The sequence below is a fragment of the Schistocerca piceifrons genome, chromosome 3 (assembly GCF_021461385.2).
Source record: "Schistocerca piceifrons isolate TAMUIC-IGC-003096 chromosome 3, iqSchPice1.1, whole genome shotgun sequence".
NCBI classification, from domain to species: Eukaryota; Metazoa; Arthropoda; class Insecta; order Orthoptera; family Acrididae; genus Schistocerca; species Schistocerca piceifrons.
In genome coordinates this window covers 458,381,790-458,398,290 of record NC_060140.1, presented here as the reverse complement: position 1 = coordinate 458,398,290, position 16,501 = coordinate 458,381,790, and the positions used below count along the sequence as shown (strand labels likewise).

Genomic DNA, 16,501 nt, shown 5'->3' with positions numbered 1-16,501 from the left:
TATGTTTCACTTCCATACATGGCTACACTCCATACAAATACTTTCAGAAACGACTTCCTGACACTTAAATCTATACTCGATGTTAACAAATTTCTCTTCTTCAGAAACGATTTCCTTGCCATTGCCAGTCTACATTTTATATCCTCTCTACTTCGACCATCATCAGTTATTTTGCTCCCCAAATAGCAAAACTCCTTTACTACTTTAAGTGTCTCATTTCCTAATCTAATCCCCTCAGCATCACCCGATTTAATTTGACTACATTCCATTATCCTCGTTTTGCTTTTGTTGATGTTCATCTTATATCCTCCTTTCAAGACACTGTCCATTCCGTTCAACTGCTCTTCCAAGTCCTTTGCTGTCTCTGACAGAATTACAATGTCATCGACGAACCTCAAAGTTTTTTCTTCTTCTCCATGAATTTTAATACCTACTCCGAATTTTTCTTTTGTTTCCTTTACTGCTTGCTCAATATACAGATTGAATAACATCGGGGATAGGCTACAAACCTGTCTCACTCCCTTCCCAACCACTGCTTCCCTTTCATGCCCCTCGACTCTTATAACTGCCATCTGGTTTCTGTACAAATTGTAAATAGCCTTTCGCTCCCTGTATTTTACCCCTGCCACCTTCAAAATTTGAAAGAGAGTATTCCAGTTAACGTTGTCAAAAGCTTTCTCTAAGTCTACAAATGCTAGAAACGTAGGTTTGCCTTTTCTTTATCTTTCTTCTAAGATAAGTCGTAAGGTTAGTATTGCCTCACGTGTCCAGCATTTCTACGGAATCCAAACTGATCTTCCCCGAGGTCCGCTTCTACCAGTTTTTCCATTCGTCTGTAAAGAAGTCGCGTTAGTATTTTACAGCTGTGACTTATTAAACTGATAGTTCGGTAATTTTCACATCTGTCAACACCTGCTTTCTTTGGGATTGGAATTATTATATTCTTCTTGAAGTCTGTGGGTATTTCGCCTGTCTCATACATCTTGCTCACCAGATGGAAGAGTTTTGTCATGACTGGCTCTCCCAAGGCCATCAGTAGTTCTAATGGAATGTTGTCTACTCCCGGGGCCTTGTTTCGACTCAGGTCTTTCAGTGCTCTGTCAAACTCTTCACGCAGTATCTTATCTCCCATTTCATCTTCATCTACATCCTCTTCCATTTCCATAATAATGTCCTCAAGTACGTCGCCCTTGTATAAACCCTCTATATACTCCTTCCACCTTTCTGCCTTCCCTTCTTTGCTTAGAACTGGGTTGCCATCTGAGCTCTTGATATTCATACAAGTGGTTCTCTTCTCTCCAAAGGTCTCTTTAATTTTCCTGTAGGCGGTATCTATCTTACCCCTAGTGAGACAAGCCTCTACATCATTACATTTGTCCTCTAGCCATCCCTGCTTAGCCATTTTGCACTTCCTGTCGATCTCATTTTTGAGACGTTTGTATTCCTTTTTGCCTGCTTCATTTACTGCATTTTTATATTTTCTCCTTTCATCAATTAAATTCAGTATTCTGTTACCCAAGGATTTCTACTAGCCGTCGTCTTTTTACCTACTTGATCCTCTGCTGCCTTCACTACTTCACCCCTCAGAGCTACCCATTCTTCTTCTACTGTATTTCTTTCCCCCATTCCTGTCAATTGTTCCCTTATGCTCTCCCTGAAACTCTGTACAACCTCTGGTTCTTTCAGTTTATCCAGGTCCCATCTCCTTAAATTCCCACCTTTTTGCAGTTTCTTCAGTTTCAGTCTGCAGTTCATAACCAATAGATTGTGGTCAGAATCCACATCTGCCCCTGGAAATGTCTTACAATTTAAAACCTGGTTCCTAAATCTCTGTCTTACCATTATATAATCTATCTGATACCTTTTAGTATCTCCAGGATTCTTCCAGGTATACAACCTTCTTTCATGATTCTTGAACCAAGTGTTAGCTATGATTAAGTTATGCTCTGTGCAAAATTCTACAAGGCGGCTTCCTCTTTCATTTCTTTCCCCCAATCCATATTCACCTACTATGTTTCCTTCTCTCCCTTTTCCTACTGACGAATTCCAGTCACCCATGACTATTAAATTTTCGTCTCCCTTCACTACCTGAATAATTTCTTTTATCTCGTCATACATTTCATCAATTTCTTCAACATCTGCAGAGCTAGTTGGCATATAAACTTGTACTACTGTAGTAGGCATGGGCTTTGTGTCTATCTTGGCCACAATAATGCGTTGACTGTGCTGTTTGTAGTAGCTAACCCGCACTCCTAATTTTTTATTCATTATTAAACCTACTCCTGCATTACCCCTATTTGATTTTGTATTTATAACCCTGTAATCACCTGACCAAAAGTCTTGTTTCTCCTGCCACCGAACTTCACTAACTTTAACCTATCCATTTCCCTTTTTAAATTTTCTAACCTACCTGCCCGATTAAGGGATCTGACATTCCACGCTCCGATCCGTAGAACGCCAGTTTTCTTTCTCCTGATAACGACGTCCTCTTGAGTAGTCCCCGCCCGGAGATCCGAATGGGGGACTATTTTACCTCCGGAATATTTTACCCAAGAGGACGCCATCATCATTTAATCATACAGTAAAGCTGCATGTCCTCGGGAAAAATTACGGCTGTAGTTTCCCCTTGCTTTCAGCCGTTCGCAGTACCAGCACAGCAAGGCCGTTTTGGTTAATGTTACAAGGCCACATCAGTCAATGATCCAGACTGTTGCCCCTGCAACTACTGAAAAGGCTGCTGCCCCTCTTCAGGAACCACATGTTTGTCTGGCCTCTCATCAGATACCCCTCCGTTGTGGTTGCACCTACGGTACGGCCATGATACCTTGGTAAGTGTTAAAAGATCTGAAAAATTTAGGTTCTCTAGGTACATGGATGATACCCATAAAAATGCTCAAATGGTTGATAATTTGACTATAGCATCAACCGACAACTTCAAGGCTGCAAAAAATCAAGAATATCATAGTGTTGTGGGATTTTTTTTTTTCATTTGTGCCGGCAGCTTCTTAATGAAAAGCTTTTCCTTCATCGCTGGTTGGAGGCCTGCTAATCTATATTCCCTCTTTAATTTATTTGAGAAGATGCGGACTATTTAATTCTTCATCCTTTCTCTATTAAGGCTTCTGCTCCATTTCTAATAAACTCGTCGCCGTTAGGACATTACATTCCAACGATATGCGAAATGAGTAGCATAATGCAATTCATCTTTATAAAAACTTGATACTAACCTATCTCGCCAGATGTCACTCCAGTGAAGATCGGAACTTGGAGGAACCGACCGTCAATGAGCCTCTGTATTGGAGACTCTGAAATCAGTGCGCCCTCCAGGTCTGGCTCGATGTGAGGCCACCACACGTTGTACGAAAACAGCTGCTTCTCCTGAAATCGGACACAACAACATCCAATTTGTTGCCTTATATTAAACAGCTATTGTGTATGTTACATGCAACATTTCGAAATAAACAAAAAAATTGTGAAAGAACAAAATTTCTGGTCTGTATCCAAGAGATAGGGGATCTCGATACAATCAGAAAGGAAACTGAAGCAATAAATAAGTCTGAATTATCAGGATTCATATACTCACAATCGGATACCCTGTAGGATGGTAAAGATTTGGACGCTGCACATTAGCGGCACTATTAGTTACTTGCGTAAGATTTTTGCAGCTACAAGTATTCCCGATCAGTCTCGAGATCTCTACAATTCAGAAGGAATACCAAAGATTTACACCGTTTTATCCGCCTCTTCCAAAATTTTCAAAAGGACAATAAACAATGTGGTAGCTGTGTACATCTCTGCCCACAATTTCTCGGCAGGTTTGCAGTTCAGTTTTAGGAATAGTTCTTGAGTTGACTATCTCATCTTGCACGAGGCTTTGGAGGGTACTGATAAAAACTTCGGTATGTGTGTATCTTCCGTAACTTAACCGTCTTGTTAAGCTTGTGCTATTGAAAAAAGGCATAATGGAATTACGGGTAGGTCATTAAACTGATTTGTGTCTTGTATGAGTAGTAGCTTGTCTTTTTCCCTCCTGTCTTCCTCTTGCTGGTCAAATAGTGACGATGAAAATCTTCCACCACCCACCATGCTACCTCCGAGTCGAGATTGGCTATATAGGGCGAGGTTTTTTAATCTTGAGACAACGAAATATCTCAAAAACTACAATCGGATTAAAAAAATGCAAACATACGTCTACAGTATATTTAAAAATGTTATCCTGCAATACCAATATCAATACCCCCACCCTCAAGTCCCACCCCTAGGGGATGCGGATAGGAGAATGGGGGGAGGACTGGGGGGAAGGGGGAGTTTTGAAGTTTTAAATACGAACATCCCATTTTTATTGCAGTTGCGGTTTCTACGGGAAAAAATATGAGGCTTTTGTAGGAACGCCTTCTTTCGTTGCACGATAGGTGGCGTTGTAATTGACAAGAAACAAAACTCCGTTCAGAAACGGTATTATTTCGAGAAAAAATGCGTTGCACCAAAAAAACAAAGCCAGTCAAGTTCAGTAATTGTGTAAAAACTTTATTTGAGGAGTGCCCTCTCACCTCTCACCAAAGGGGTGCTTGTAAGAATTATTTAATTGTAAGTGCTGAAAAACGTCGCGGCCCACTTCGATGCACTTATGTATCCACACATGGAATGATGACACATCTGGGAAGTGTTTCCGATGTAATCTTCTGACATGCATTGGTGATATGCTGAATCATGTTATCGTGCGTTGTTGGCACCTCATTCTTAACTTACCACTCTTCAAATAACCCCACAAACAAAATCACGAAGAACTGGCGATCTCGCAAGCCAAGACACTGGACCACCTCTTCCAGTCACATTCCACGGGCACTGATGTTCAACTTGGCGTAGCAAATGTCGTCATTCCACATTCTAATAGCACTTTTTATGTCGAATAATAGCACCGTGGTTCGTGACGGTCGACTCGACAGAGAACAATTCTAGAGAAAAGAAATTGAGGTCTTTCTGTGTTTACTGAAGCGAAAACTGACAAAAAGTTCCTCGTTTCTGGAAATCTACATCTACATCTACATCTACATTGATACTCCGCAAGCCACCCAACGGTGTGTGGCGGAGGGCACTTTACGTGCCACTGTCATTACCTCCCTTTCCTGTTCCAGTCGCGTATGGTTCGCGGGAAGAACGACTGTCTGAAAGCCTCCGTGCGCGCTCTAATCTCTCTAATTTTACATTCGTGATCTCCTCGGGAGGTATAAGTAGGGGGAAGCAATATATTCGACACCTCATCCAGAAACGCACCCTCTCGAAACCTGGCGAGCAAGCTACACCGCGATGCAGAGCGCCTCTCTTGCAGAGTCTGCCACTTGAGTTTATTAAACATCTCCGTAACGCTATCACGGTTACCAAATAACCCTGTGACGAAACGCGCCGCTCTTCTTTGGATCTTCTCTATCTCCTCCGTCAGACCGATCTGGTACGGATCCCACACTGATGAGCAATACTCAAGTATAGGAACTTCATTGCCATGAAGTTCCTGATGGAGGGAAATATGAAACGGATGATATTTTCTACGTTTCAAAATTCGGCAAACAGTAGTCTAATTCGCGATTTACGTATTAATTGCCATGTGCTAATGTTAGATTGTGACTCACTGAAGACAATATTGCATTTTCATTATTTTCTCGAGCAACTGTTCTTCGGCGATTCATTTTTTTTCGTGAATTAGCGGTTCCCTGTGTGGTCTCTATAAATGGTATTAGGCTCTCTGACCTCTATAGCGTCCTTACTTTTTTGCTGGTTATTTTGATAGTATGCTAGTTTCATCGACATTCATAAGTCTTCCATACAGCAACCGTGGTATCAACTTTCGTCATCGACAGGCAACCACCCACTCATTTTGGCGACATATAGCACGTGAGTCCAAAAGGTTTAGAGAATGGTTCAATAAAAAGTGAAGAAAAGTTAAGGCGGTAGTTTTAATGCTTCGGTTACATTACATAGTCTTCCCCCACTTGAGTAAAACGCCCAGAACAGTCATTCAACTATGTCAAACTGTCAAAAAGTCCTTGCTTGGGATGTTGATGAACTCGTACCTCACATTGGCTTGAATATCAGTTACGTTCGTCAGAGCGTTGAACCATCATGTGAATTTCCGCATTTCAGTATAGCCGCGGCGGGAGTCCACGCGTCACTGTTTTCATCAGGGAGTCAATGTGTGCTGTTCAAATTTTGTAGACACTTTTATCCAAAACGTTCTGGACGTTATCTTGAACATGTGATTTAGAGATGCTTCTCCATTGCTATCACTGACACAACAACATTGACACACTACGGCCGCATGTCCACTACTTAACACAGCCTGCTCACAACTGACTGGTCGACTGCACATCCGTTGTTTACAGTTGTTAGTTCAGGCTGCCACCGTAGTTACTGCGCTGACGTCGCTTATACGCCAGAAATAAAATCAGTCTCGGAAATTTTTGGGCAGACGGTGTATGCTTAATACTCGGCCTAATTCTCTTAAGTAAGCTGCACCGGAGCCGCAACGGAGTTCTCACTTCATCGTTGATCGACTTGCCGTCACCATAAAAGATTACTTTTTCGTCCATTCGTAATATGAGGCTCTGCCGTTAAGTAACACATTTAAGCAATAAGACGAACAAAGTTACATTGGTTCATTCGTCTGTGTTGCTACTTGGATTTCTCCTGATGAAGTATACTGTTTTATTCGTATTATAGCATGTAATAACGTTCATAGGTGTACCAGCTCTGGTTTCCTAGTGACTGTGTCACTGATCTGACGTGTCTGTGTAACCAATGATTTCTGTTCGATACTTGTTTGGGCTGCACAATGATGTGACGGTTCGTATGTGTAGGGCCCTGAATATTTTGTGACTTATTGTACCTTCTATCGTCCTGTACTCTACATCGTGCAGGATCGATAGTGCGCTACTCGCTTCCACTGCAATTATAAATGACGTTTTTGGAGGTGCGTTATTGAAGTTTTTGTAAAAGTTAATATGTTCCATTTCTCCACTTTCCCACATTGAAAGTTTCATTGGACATAGAAGTCAAAACTGTGAGTGAAGTGAAGCAAAGCCGTGGTCTACGTTTTCGAAAGTTTCCACAAACGTATCTGTACTACGGCTGACAGTGCAGATCACAATCTTCGCTGCCAAACTGCTCATTAAATTTTATCCGCGATTTAAAATACGGCAGGTTTACACAATGTAATCCGTCGCCATGTCACAGATACATCAAGATAGTTTTTCTTGTAGATGCAAAATTATTTTCACGATTAGTGAACAAAGGTTTTATATCAACGTTCACTATTATTTCTGTTGTAATAGTCTTGAAATCTATACAAAATGGACCGAGTTGTTCTCATTTGCTTTGTGGCATCTATAAGAGTTCCATATTTCTGTCAGCCCGTTGCTTGGCGTGGAGATATGTGAGTGAATTGGTATCACTGGTTATTCTTATAGCGGACTTAATTCCTTGCAGGTCGTGAGATTGTCGTAAATTATCGAGGACCAGGAGCTTTAGGTATCAGTCACTTGACCGCGTCGGGATTTAATCTAGATTGTGCAGATCTTAGGCTCTAGTTAGTGTCTTGGCTATGGAAATGAGCGTTTGGCGTCATTGGCCGGGAGGCCCCTTGCGGGGCAGATCCGACCGCCTTGGTGCAGGTCTTATTACATTCGGCGCCACATTAGGCGACCTGCGCGCCGGATGGGGATGAAATGATGATGAAGACAACACCCGGTCCCTGAGCGGAGAAAATCTCCGGCCCAGCCGGGAATCGAACGCGGGCCCGTAAGACGGCAATCCGTCACGCTGACCACTCAGATATCGGGGCGGACAGTGTCTTGGCTATGGGGTCATCCATCAGATCCTTGACATTGGTTCTTCAACAGTTGCCGAAAAGACAGATATATCGGATAAGTTGACGCGGTCTTCACATGGTTCAAATGGCTCTGAGCACTATGGGACTTAACATCTGTGGTCATCAGTGCCCTAGAACTTAGAACTACTTAAACCTAACTGACTTAAGGACATCACACACATCCATGCTCGAGGCAGGATTCGAACCTGCGACCGAGCAGTCAGGCGGTTCCTGACTGAAGCGCCTAGAACCGCACGGCCACACCGGCCGGCTGACGCGGTCTCCGCTGCTATGGAAGCCCACGTTAAGAGATTCTGACTGTTCTGCCCATGTCTTGCAAATTCTAGATTTTTGGTTTCCGTTTGTGATGTAACGGTGAATGATAGTTTGAAAAGATAGACTATAAGAAACCAATGGAATTTAGAAGAAATAATGCCATGATGATTAAACATACCCATCTACGGACCATCAGAAAGTTTTTGGGATGTCACTAGGTGTGTTACCGCTTAAAGTGCTACAATGAGAGGTTTAGGAAATCAAATCGTCAACGTACTGAACTGTCTGAGTAGTCATAGAATGAGAATTTACATACTGTTGTTCATGAGTAGTGATGATCAGTATTATTACGAAATTTCCGTAGATGCATAGCTGCCATGTCTGACATTTGCATGCAGATTGTGATATAACTATTTCGTTTTCCCTTTGTATAATAAAAAAGGACAAAAAACAGCAAGTTTTGCGCCTCATCTGACATAACAAGCGAGCTGTCCACCAGTAGATCTGTAGCGTTGACAGAGCGCTGAAGTCCACCAGCTCTTGCGAATCATTTGTCTCCAAACCGAGTACTGCGCCAAGGCTGAAGGCGTTCTGACGGGCCAGCTCCAGAGAACCTGGCAGTTCGTTGAAGTTCCCACTCTGGATGATAATTCTTGAGAAGAGATCTGCGAAAATGTTGCTGTCTTGTACAAAAGTAAATGATAACGGGAATTCTCGCACCCTTGAAAATATTTTTAAGAAGTCGTGTTTGTAAATCGATATTAGTAAATAAGAAATGCACATTTACATGATTTTTGTTCATCAATAACTATTCAAATTCACCTCGTAATCCTAATCAGTAAACTCCAAGACTAAGTTTATTAATTAGTATTTAGATTTCCTAAATTTTCATCGAATCAAGTGAATGATAAGCCAACATGTGAAATGCCGAAAGCAGTAGAATAATTCACCACAGAAAATAATAATTATTGCATGAAAGATTTCTCTTTCGAAAAACAGTGATTAGAGCAACTACAAAAATCTCTGCAAAGACAACAAAACCTCGTATTGACACCATGAATGCGTTTCAGTGACAATCATAGAAAAGAGAAAAGTGACAATTTCAATTATACCAGAGAAATAATCGAAGGAAATTTGCTTTAGGTGAAAGATTTTAAAGAAAGAAAAAATTACAATAAAATTTTTCGATCCTAAGACACAAAAAATCATTATAACATATAGTGACACCAGCATGCCTCTGTGTAACTGGATTTTTAATGTTGAATTATAAATTATAAAAATGAGAAGATCTCTAGCGTATTTCTGGCAACAGACTCTTTGCCAGTTTGAGATGGTTCCTGGTGACTGCTACTCTGCCCGTGTCGGCTTCCTATACAAGCTGACTGTTACCCCCTCCACCACGCCACTCCTGTTCCTGTTAGTGCAGCTGCCACGGTGTGTGACGGCGGTGCTTCCATCAAGGGGTTCAATCTGGCGTCGTTTGCGATTAGCACTAACCCTGACCCCGAGACTGCTGGGAAGCGACTGATTTTTAACTCGCTTGTTTCCACACGCAGTGATGAAACTGCTAATATACAATTTATTGAGAATTTGTAAAAGGGGAGGGCAAAAGCCGGTGTGCACCTACCTGTGGACAGTGGGGAGACGAGGTGGAAAGACACAGACACACCGCCGGCGCTCTGGCCCCACAGAGTGATGAGGTCATGTCGCCACCGAAGCTGGCGATGTTCTTCTTCGCCCAGGTGAGCGCCAGGTGCTGATCCTTGAGACCCGCATTGCCGGGAACGACGGCGTCGCCAGTAGTGAGAAAGCCCGCAACAAACAACGCGTCTCACATTGAAAACATTTCACAGGCACTGGTAAGGTCTCATTATTTATATTCCGTAGTAAGCAACAAAGTTTCAGTTGCTTCTACTGCGCAACTTCCGTATTCTCCGTCCTTGTTACTGAACTCTTCGTAAGAGACGACATCATCTAATTACAGCATGTCAGTGATAGGACAGATGTGTGCTGGTGGTAGCATGATGTTGACAATGAAAACTATCGGAACTTGTTACGAGCGCATATGGCAATTAATAGTAAATTAGGATGTGAGATGGGTGAAATAGGTTACCCAATAAACAAAAATGAATTTGTTTCTTTTATGTAGGTTAAAAGAAACTGACACCTCGGGATTCTGAAAGGAAACGATCAAACATATGTGGAAAAACGAATGGCGAGGGTATTCGTATTTTCTGCAGTTGGCCGCTATCTTGAGTGTGTCCATCGGAAGTCGAAGACAAGCTGGACACGAGGACTTGAGAATGTTCCATCTCAGAGTAGCGGCGTAATAAGCCCAGGGAGCTCTCACACAATGGCAGGTAGACAGTTTTACGACTTCTTATCTGTTACTGAAATTGATGATCGCGATCGCGGGCAATTAATGTAGAATCTTGCTAAAAAAAACACACTCGAGAATCAAAACAGAATTACGCTCTTATTATTTGTCAGTTATGCATGAAAATCCTACCTTCCACTAACTTACGATAATTTCTATATAATATTATAGCCTTAAATGTTGATTAACTGACAACATCACAGGTAAATTCACTCACAGGCCTTGACAAAGTAATCTTCAGCATTTTTCTTCAAACCAAATTTTAAAAGATTCTATGCCTTGTTCTACTGTTTGTCATCCAACTTTCACTTCCGTTACATTCAGCAAAACATGAATATCTTATGTCAACATACTTCTGTCTTTTAGAAAAGCTTTTCTTGTTATTGCAAGGCCAACTTTTATATCTCGTTACTTCCAATACCGTCAATTATTTTGTTGCCCAAATAGTAGAACTGGTCTAGTAATTTTATAACCTCTTTTTTCCTCATCTATTTCTTCCAGAAACATCTGACTTAACTGGACTACAATCCACTAGTTTTATTTTATGTTTACTGATCCTGATCTCATAACCTGTTTTCAAAACACTATCAATTTTGTTGAACTTATCTTCCAAATTATTTTCTGTCTCATGCAGAATTACAAAGTCTTCGGAAGATTTTAAAGTACCGGGTCAGTATAAGTTTGAAAACATAATAAACCACGGAATAATGTAGATAGAGAGGTAAAAATTGACACACATGCTTGGAATGACATGGGGTTTTATTGGAACCAAAAAAAATTCTCAAAATGTCCGACAGATCGCGCTAGACAGCAAAACTGCTACCGTGACGGGTGAGAGGTACGCCTATATGTTACAGAATCGCATCATCCCCAGCCTGGCTGATAAACAAACACCTGCTGGAACGTACGATGTTTATGCAGGATGGCGCTCCACCCCATATTGCTAGACGCGTGAGAGATCTCTTGCGCGCGTCGTTTGGTGATGATCGTGCTCAGCCGCCACTTTCGTCATGCTTGGCCTCCCAGTTCCCCAGACCTCAGTCGGTGCGGTTATTGGCTTTGGGGTTACCTGAAGTCGCAAGTGTATAGTGATCGACCGACATCTCTAGGGATGCTGAAAGAAAACACTTGACGCCAATGCATCACCATAACTCCGGACATGCTTTACAGTTCTGTTCACAACATTATTCCTCGACCACAGATATTGTTGAGGAATGATGGCGGACATATTGAGCATTTCCTGTAGAGAACATCATCTTTGCTTTGTCTTACTTTGTTATGCTAATTATTGATATTCTGATCTGATGAAGCGCCATCTGTCGGACATTTTTTGAACTTTTGTATTTTTTTGGTTTTAATAAAACCCCATGTCATTCCAAACATGTTTGTCAATTTGTACCTCTCTATCTACATTATTCCGTGATATATTCAGTTTTCAAATTTATACTGACTTTCTGATCACCCTGTATTTGTTTCTTCTTTCTGAGCATGGACGAGAACCTTGTCTCACTCCTTTGGCAGCTACTTTCCTGTCTTTCATATCCTTCGAATCTCATTACATCCCTGACAATTTGAGAACTTCAAAGAGTAAATTCCAGTCAACACTGTCAAAGTATCATTCTGAATTACAAATGTCGTAAATGTATGATTGTTTTTCTGCAGTTTACCTTCTAAGACAAATTGTAAAGTCAGCATTGACTTATGTGTTCCTACGTTTCTTAGGAACTCAGACTAATCTTCACAGGCGTGAAATCTGAATAGACATCATGTTTCAGTTATAGAGGCATGGTTACCAACTTTCTTTTATGTGACACAATTCCTTGTTTGTTTTGCAGTTTTTTTCCCGTCAGTGTACGTTTAAAAATGAAACGCTGCTTTAGGTTCACATGCTGCTTAATTTCTCAAGATATACACGCTATTTACAACCAAGTTCCAGTTTATGAGAAACAAGTATTCGTCTAGTAAACAAGGTCACAGGTACGCTGCTGCACTGTCACGCGCCCCTCTCCCTTTCCTTATCCAGTTCTGAGTGATCCACTGTAGTGTACTGTTCGCTCTTCTTTTTAAAAGTTGTTGCGCGATGTGTAAGGAAGAGAGTCGAAAACGTCGTGAAACTACAAAAGAAGGGAGAGAAACCTGCATCGGCTTGTTTCGAAAAGGAAAATATCTCCAAGAAATCGTAGAGATCATTGACAGAAATACTAGTACAGTGAGGACTTTTATATACAGGTATAATCAGAACGTATCGTATGAAAGCCAATCACGAAGCGATCATCCTGCAGATCTGTCCAATATGAAAAAAAAAACCAACTTCTTAGAGATGTCAAGAAAAAGCAAAAAGTAACTGCTGAAAAACTCGCGATTATAATTAAAACGCATATGGGAAAACCTGCTTCAGCACAGACTATAAGAAATGTGCTTTATGAATCTGTATATGGAGGCCAGACAACCTGTACTAAAACACACAAATGCACAGATGAAAGCGGGTTCCATTTGCCAGAGAACATGGATCGATGAGTTTGAATTCTGGAAAAAGGTTGTGTTTACTGACGAGAGACGATCTGGGCTCTTTAAACCAAATGGCGAGTAACAATGGAAAAAAAGACTTGTGTACGTGGAGGAGGTTAAGTACTTGTCTGGAGCTACAAGAGTGCAGAAGGTTTGGGGGATTTTTGTTTTTATTGACGGAATTACATGAGTCAACGTTAACACAAACATCCTAAAAATCACATATATCCCGAAGTGTGAATAGTAAGGTCCTTTCTGAGAATTGTATTTTCACACAGGATAATCGTTCACAACTTACAGCTGCGGATGCAAGGCTGTGGCTGTTGTATAGCGCTCCCGGCTGGATGCCGACACGACAGCAGTCTGCAGAAATTCATCCAATAAATAATTTGTGGCATGCACTCGACAAAAACATGAATACAAATGATCTAAACACCGCTCTTCTAGAGCAATGGCGCAAAATTACCGTGCAAGCAACATCTCTGGTGAAATCCATCCCAATGTGGATGCAAGACTATAAAGAGGGTGTACCAAGAACTGATCACAGCATTCCATGTTTAGGGTGTCATTTTCAGTATTGCGGACGAATACTTATTTTGCATCCTAAACTGCCTATCTTTTGAATGTTTAACTATATGTAAATAGGAATCCGTGTTTCACTGATTAACAACACGTCAGTGTCCCTGCCGTACTTCGCTTTGACAATTCTCCACAATCTATACATCCTTAAACACAAACGCACGTATTAGATGAATACGTAATGGGGTACGTGTACATACCAAGCTGAGCAAACCGGTAGTTGATGGTGACGAGGATGACGCCGTAGGAGATGAGGAAGTCGGGCCCGTGTTCCGTGTCGGAGCCGCTGTTGTAGTAGAAGCCCCCGCCGTGCACCCAGAAGAGCACGGGCAGGTTGGCGCCCTGCTCTGGGACGCCCGGCACGTACACGTTCAGGTAGAGGCAGCCCTCGGAGCCGCTGCCGTCGGGCTGTATGCAGTCGCTGCCGTACTCCGTGGCGTCGCGTACCCCTTCCCAGACACCGGCTGGCTGGGGATCCTGCGAATGCGTCAGGAGTCTTTCTTAAGGAGTGCACTGGGGTCGATCTATACTAGAATGTTACCTTTTTACATGGACATTCCTGAACATGTAAGGTACATACACTGATCAGCTAGAACGTTATGACCAGATACCTGGCCGGCCGGTGTGGCCGTGTGGTTAAAGGCGCTTCAGTCTGGAACCGCGTGACCGCTACGGTCGCAGGTTCGAATCCTGCTTCGGCCATGGATGTGTGTGATATCCTTAGGTTAGTGAGGTTTAAGTAGTTCTAAGTTCTAGGGGACTGATGACCACAGAAGTTAAGTCCCATAGTGCTCAGAGCCATTTGAACCATTTGAACCAGATACCTAATAGCCGTACTGGCACGAATAACAGCGGCGACGAGTCGAGCGAGGTTTGGAAGCAATGAGATCTTTGTAGGTTGCTGGAGGAGGTGGCACCACATCTGGACACACAAGTCACCTAATTCCAGAGACGGGGCTACGAGCTCTGACACCACGTTAGTCACATCCCATATATGTTCGGTCGGGTTTAGGTGTAGCAAGTAAGGGGGTGACCACATCAAATGGAATTCACCACCGTTTCTCGAAACACTCCACCACACTCTTGGCCTTATGACATGGTGCACTATCTTACTGAAAAAGCCAGTGCCATCGGGAGACATGATCGTAATGAAGCGGTGTACGTGATCTGCAGCTAGTGTACGGTACTAGTTGGCCGTCATGGTGCCTTGCACGAGCACCACTGCACCCATGGATCACGTGAATGTTCCCCAGAGTATAACGGAGCCGCCGCCAGCTTGTCTCTATCCGGCTATACAGGCGTCAAGGAGCTGTTACCCTGGAGGACGACGGATTCGCGCCCTGCCATCAGCATGATGAAAAAGGTATTAGGATTCATCAGACCATGCAACGCTCTGACACTCCACCAACGTCCTGTCCCGATGCTCACTCTGCCCATTTCAGTTGTAATTGTCAATGACGTGGTATTAACATGGGCACATGGATGGGACATCGTTAGGAGTGTTCGGTGCACTGTGTGTTCAGACATACTTGTTCTCTGCCCAGCGTTACAGTCTGATGTTAGTTCCACCACAGTTCACTGCCTGTCCTGTTTTACCAGTCTGCGCAGCAAACGTCATCCAACAACTATAGTGAGGAGTGGCCGACCAACCCCCCAACGTCGGGATGTCGTTTCTCCTTGAAGACACTCACCATAGCACTCCTCGAACACACGGCAAGTCAAGCAGTTTCCGAAATGCTTGTGCTGAGCCTCTGGGCCATCACCATCTGCCCTCGGTCAACCTCAGATAGATCACGGACAATGGAAACTTTTGGTATGTTCCTATGGGGCCAAACTGCTTAAACTAATCTACGCTAAGAACAACACACACATACACCCATTTCCCAGGAAGGACTCGAAACTCCGGCGGGGGAAGCCGCGCGATCCGTGGCAAGGCGCTTAAGACCGCATGGCTACACATCGCGCCGTTTACGGACAGCACGCTCACTAATACTACATGCACCGTGCGTGTATCTGACTAGCAGTCATTCCTAAGGTATTCACACGGAACATTTGTAAATGAACCTTGAAGATATATTGCATTCAGTACATTACCAAACATTTCTGTAAGTTACGAGGGTCAATCCCAAAGAAATACACACTATTTTTTTTAAAATCCACCTTTTATTCTACATGTTTGAAAGTTTTACAGTGTGTATATACATCCTTTAGGAACAATATTTTCATTTCTCCACACAATTTCTATTCCTCTCAACTGCCTTACGCCATCTTGGAACCTATATACCTGTTGGAGCCACTGTTTGGCAGCATGCGCAAGGGAGTCATCATCTTCAAAAATTGTTCCGTGAAGAGATTCTTTCAGTTTCCCAGAGAGATGATAGTCACATGGAGCCAGGTCAGGACTGTAAGGCGGGTGTTTCAGTGTTCTCCATCCGAGTTTTGTGATCTCTTCCATGGTTTTTTAACTTACATGTGGCTGTGCATTGTCGTGCAACAGCAAAACATCCTGCTTTTGCCGATGTGGTCGAACACAGCTCAGTCGAGCTTGAAGTTTTTCAGTGTCGTCACATTTGCATCAGAATTTATGGTGGTTCCACTTGGCATGATGTCCACAAGCAAGAGTCCTTCGGAATCGAAAAACACCGTAGCCATAACTTTTCCAGCAGAAGATGTGGTTTTGAATTTTTTTTCCCCTTGTGCGAATCTGCATGATGGCACTCCACTGATTGCCTCTTCGTCTCTGGTGAAAAATGATGGAGCCATGTCTCATCACCTGTCACAATTCTTCCAAGAAATTCATCTCCATCATTCTCGTACTGTTCCAAAAGTTCGCTGCATACCGTTTTTCTAGTTTATTTGTGAGTCACTGTCAACATCCTGGGAACCCATCTGGCACAAAC

The 16,501-nt window shown here is 42.7% G+C and overlaps 1 protein-coding gene across 1 annotated transcript in view; it reads right to left on the bottom strand.

The window, feature by feature from the left end:
* Positions 1 to 16,501, bottom strand: part of LOC124788742 (para-nitrobenzyl esterase-like) — a 61,814-nt gene that overhangs the window by 30,452 nt on the left and 14,861 nt on the right. The window contains 6 exon segments of the mRNA XM_047256024.1: positions 3,228 to 3,378; positions 8,604 to 8,662; positions 8,665 to 8,802; positions 9,765 to 9,842; positions 9,845 to 9,967; positions 13,802 to 14,101. Of these exon segments, the coding sequence (XP_047111980.1) occupies positions 3,228 to 3,378; positions 8,604 to 8,662; positions 8,665 to 8,802; positions 9,765 to 9,842; positions 9,845 to 9,967; positions 13,802 to 14,101 (849 nt within the window).